Source organism: Hydra vulgaris, chromosome 06 (genome assembly GCF_038396675.1).
Source record: "Hydra vulgaris chromosome 06, alternate assembly HydraT2T_AEP".
Lineage (NCBI taxonomy): Eukaryota > Metazoa > Cnidaria > Hydrozoa > Anthoathecata > Hydridae > Hydra > Hydra vulgaris.
The window spans coordinates 31,700,001-31,705,000 of record NC_088925.1 but is presented as its reverse complement, the minus strand read 5'-3'; the positions used below and the strand labels follow the sequence as shown (position 1 = coordinate 31,705,000).

Below are 5,000 nucleotides of genomic sequence, written 5' to 3'. Positions count from 1 at the left end.
TAATGATATTATTAGTACAATTACAGATGGTGCATCAGTTATGGTTAAACTTGGCTGTTTAATCAATCCACTACATCGCATTTGCTATGTCCATGCAATCCATTTAGCAGTAGCAAATGTACTTTATGTGAAACCAACTGAAGTTTTAGACTGAAATGATAATTTTGGAATTAATATTAGTGAGGATGAGAGTGAGGATGATAGTGAAGAGCTTAATCAAGGTGAAGAGCCGAACTACATTGTATCTGAAAATAGATCAGTAGAGGCTGTTGTTATAAAATATTATTTTTCAATTTTAAAAAAGGTTTGCACAATAACAAAATTGTTTAAAAAATCACCTGTTAAAAATGATGTGTTTCAGAAACATGTAAAATCAGAGTTTGGACATTAAACTTATTTGCAAGACATGTTGGAACTCATTATTTGATATGGTTGAACGCTTTTTCAAGTTAAGCAAATGTATTAAAATGGCACTTATCCAAGTGCAATCTCCAATAACAATATCAGATTCAGAGCTGCTAATTCCTAAAGATTTAGTTAAGGCTTTAAAGTCTATAAAATTAGGAGCCAAAGCACTTTGCCATCAAGACTTAAATTTGCTTACAGCAGAAAAAGTATTTTGTTTTGTTTTAAGTCAACAATCTGAAATAAGCAAAAACTTATATGTACAATCTGAAATAAGCAAAAACTTATATGATGCTTTAAAAACAAGAATTTTAAGCATAAGAAATCCTAATTTGATTCACCTCATGGAATATTAAAACAACCCTAGCTTTCTATTATCTGGTACTTTAGATGCTTTTGGAGTAAAGTCAAATAAATTCAGCAGTTATGTTGTTAGCCAAAAATCTTTTACTAAGGCTTTTACCTCAAGCAATCAAAGAAGATTGTGAAGAAAATACTAACAATGATTTTGAAATCGAAGTAGAAGAAAATTTTGATATGAAAACATAGCTAGAAAAAGCTATACAAAGTGCTGAGCTAAAACAAGAGTTAAATAATGAAGATCTCAGTATAAAATCTCTCTATAAAGAATTTTCTGTCTTTAAGTCAAAAAAAATGTACTTCTAATTTTGATTTTATTTCAGTGTTTAAAAAATATCCAACCAACATCTGTTGAGAGTGAACAAGCTTTTAGTGCATGCAGATTGTTTGTAACCAAACTTAGGAGTAGCTTAAATGATAATATTATTGATACCTTATGCTTTTTACAAAGTTACTACAAAAATAATAAACGTGATGAAAATTAAAACTAAAATAAATTTGTTGATATGAAATACTACAAAGAATTTATTTCACAAAGTTAACTGTGGTTATATATATTTTAAATAAAAAAATTTCTTGTGTAAAATAGTTTTTTAATTTTTTTTTAAGTTAAAATTGGATCTGGATTTGGATCCGGGTCCAAATCTTGAAAATCTGGGTAGGATCCAGATCCTGATCCTAATTATTTTGCAAGATCCATTATGCCCTAACTATAATCAAGGAGGCTATTTTGTAACCACATCCCTCTCTTAAGTCAACTCTTTAAATCAATGATGAACAAAGACACTGCATGGAGAATCAAGTTGAGCAATGTACTTTTGTTAAACTATCTAAGTATAGATTAAAATGAGAAGTATGCAGATGCATGACAAAGATAAACAGAATGAGCTTGATTTCCTTGATTGAACTCTAATAAGCAAACTGTGAATGGACTATTTGCTTTATGCACCAGCTAGTAAAGTCAAAGGTTGAACATCATCATCCAGCAAACTATAATTCAAAATGTATGCCTGATAGTGCAAGAAACCTTCATATACATATTGACAAGTTTTACATTGGATGCAGATAAAAGAGCTTCAGCAGCGCCAGATGCTGCAAAAACACCCATCAAAACAAACTTATCTTCCCCGTACAGATCAGGCCAGTCCCATTAAACAGTTTTAGTAAACGGATGATTAAATGACAAGGATCTGTTTAGGATTAAGATGATGTATAAAGTTCTTTATTGCATTCATAATGTTGGATCATAGCAACACTATTGAAGAAATCTTAAAGTAGTGACAACAGTGAAACTATTAGCAAATTTATTTCTAGATAGTTGTTATTGGCATGCTATGCAAACCAAAAATTAATCACATATTTTATTACCAAGTTCAGTTGTCAGTGCAAGGATAAAATCATATGATAAATTTAAACCAAGATGAAATAACTTATGAACAACTGATAATTTTTTTGTAGTCACATGTACAAACTAACTAGCATACAGGGGTAATGGAGTTTGTGATTGGATTGGTCTAATGCAATCTACAGAAGAGTTAAATTTTTTGATACTGACCTTTCCTGACACTCTGGTTGAAATTCACCTGTAAAAGATTTAGCGGTGCCAAATATGCAGCCTTTAACAAATACACTACGTCATAATCACGTTATTAAAAAGCTTTAAGAATTGTTGGATCAATGTCATCATTAAAAATAAGAAATCATTTAAAACCATCATTAAAACATCTCCAACATCCTGTCGCATATACATGTTGGGAAAATGGGCTAGAAGTCTTTTATTTAACAGTGTGTTAAACATAAGATGAGTTGGCGTTTGTAACTTATCTTCAGTTTATTGGAGAAAGCAATCAATTTATAGTCTAGCTAGTTTGAAGATAAGTGAAATACTTGTAACCTCTTTTCTTTAATGCAAACTAATAATTAAAAAAATAAAAAATATACACATGTGTTACACAGTCAAATTTATTATCTGTTTGGTAGGTTTCAGCATGCATGCATCAACCTCTAGCTGGTATATTATACCATTTGTCAAACTGAATGTGCCAATATATCTTAAATAATTTACATACTTATTTTCATCATCTAAAAAAAAGTTTTTATGTTTTTATCCACTTTTGCATAATTGTTATACTATTCCGCTGCACTATCTTACCATAACCATATTGTGAAAAATTTTTAAATGCTTTTAAATTGGTGACTTTATTTTGTTAGAATGAAATTTTATTATTTTTGCTACCTGAAATTTTTAAACACAATTAAAAAAAAATATCCATTATTTAAAAAATCATACCTGTTAATTCATTAACACGTTTTGAAATTGACTTTATATCATTTTCTACGGATTTAATTGCATTGCTATAAGAACCAGCGCCCTATAAAAAAATTATTTATGTAAAATATCAAAAAGTAAATTATAAATATTATTAGAAATACTTAACAATAAGCAGTTCAAACTTTTCAAAAAATAATGTTAAATAAAGCTGCACACGCCAAGACTTCATTTTTACTGTTGCCATAAATAAGATGCAATGATTAGCTTTTCTACTATTACTATTACACTACTATTACACTACTTATACTACTATTACAAGCATAAATGTTGTTTTTATAAATTTTTAAATACAAGGGTAATTTTATATATTTAAATTAATGGCCTTTTTTTCAAAGGATTTGATAGATATTTTTGGAAAGAAACTTCACATTAAATCAACTCATTTCAAGTTTACAAATGAAATTAGTTGATTTAATGTGAACTTAATATTATTTACATTAAATACATTAACTCTAAATCTGGATACGTATAAAGGATTTAAATGAAATTTACTTTATGTTATACAAAGTTAAATATGTTCTTACATATGTCTTTAGCACTGCAATATCACCCTCATCTAGAGCTAAATTAAAGATATGAAATAATACAATATATTTTAAGACTTTCTATAAATGATAAATTTGAAAATAAAAATTCCAATTACCTTGAATCGGTTTATCATTGTCTTTCTCGTTATCTTTACGAGTCTTTCTCATATCAGAACCCAGATAATCAGGCATAGTATTTTATGTTAAAAAACTGATTTTTGTAAAAAAAAATTTTTTAGAATATATGCTTATATATTCTTTTTTAGGTAGATCCAGACAAGAAAGTCTGGATCTAAAATACAGGTCATGGTAGGTCTGATACACACCTTCCATATATTCTTTATTTTCAATAATAAATTTTGTTTTTAATAAGTTACAGAAAGAAGTAGAAAGTAATGATCTTAATTTCATTAGAACTCTTAATTACCCATTTCCTCGCACAAAGCATAACAAAGTTTATATATTAAAAGTTGCCTTAATTGAATTTTTTGGCTCCTATAATATCAAGGCTTTAGTTTCATTGTCTATTACTTTTTTAACTTTAAGCTTTGAAACTTTGTTCTGTTCTATTTATACTTACGCCCAGGGTGACCTATCTGGTATTTTGCTGAATAAGACCTAGAAAAAAATTTAACCAACTAAGATCTTAAAAGAAAAAAAAGTTCTTGCTGGCTAACATTTGCTGACTGCCTCCTACATGCAGACTGTTTAAATTTGTTGACTAATTAACTTCCTAGGAGAGTCTGGAAAAATGTGAAACTTTCCTCAATTTTTGTATAGGTAATGGCTGAAAAGGTTAAAAAAACAGATGTATCACAAAAAATATATTTTTATACTTGTGTTTATGGAAAACTTTTTATTAAACCCATGAAAACAAAAAATGTCCTAAATATCTTTAAAATAAATTTATTTAAAATATACAAATGATATAAAGTTAAATATATAACAAATAACATACATGTATTTTTGACACAAATTTCAAAAAAAAAAAAAAAAAAACTAAAACACAACATTTTCAATTTTTTTAGTAAACAATTAATGTTGAAGACATTACAACTTCTGTTATTCAATATCAGTTGATCAGAAGGATGAGGAAAACAAACTTATTATTAAAAAAAAACCCTAAAATGCTTATTAAGTATAAGGACGATGATTAAAAATGTATCAATTATGGCTTAAATACCTTGTGTCATGCTAAAAATACAGTTTTTAACTGTTTCTAGGGCTATCAATTAAACATATATAAAAGCTTTTCTACAGCTTCTCGTTCTAATCATTACATGACTAAAATCATGACGTGACTACAAACAGATTTTTTCAGAAAACAATTACTTAATTATACCATTTTTGCAATGGGATCATTTTTTTCATTATGC

General features: G+C 27.8%; 1 protein-coding gene across 1 annotated transcript in view; it reads right to left on the bottom strand.

The window, feature by feature from the left end:
• Nucleotides 1-3,872, bottom strand: part of LOC100208062 (26S proteasome regulatory subunit 7) — a 37,484-nt gene extending 33,612 nt beyond the window's left edge. Inside the window, exons 1-3 of the mRNA XM_065799862.1 lie at nucleotides 3,741-3,872; nucleotides 3,622-3,659; nucleotides 3,056-3,137 (exon numbers count right to left, since the gene is read on the bottom strand). Coding sequence (XP_065655934.1) covers nucleotides 3,056-3,137; nucleotides 3,622-3,659; nucleotides 3,741-3,816 — 196 coding nt within the window. The 5' untranslated portion in view covers nucleotides 3,817-3,872. The remainder of the gene's footprint in view (nucleotides 1-3,055; nucleotides 3,138-3,621; nucleotides 3,660-3,740) is intronic.
• Nucleotides 3,873-5,000: the final 1,128 nt, after the last annotated feature.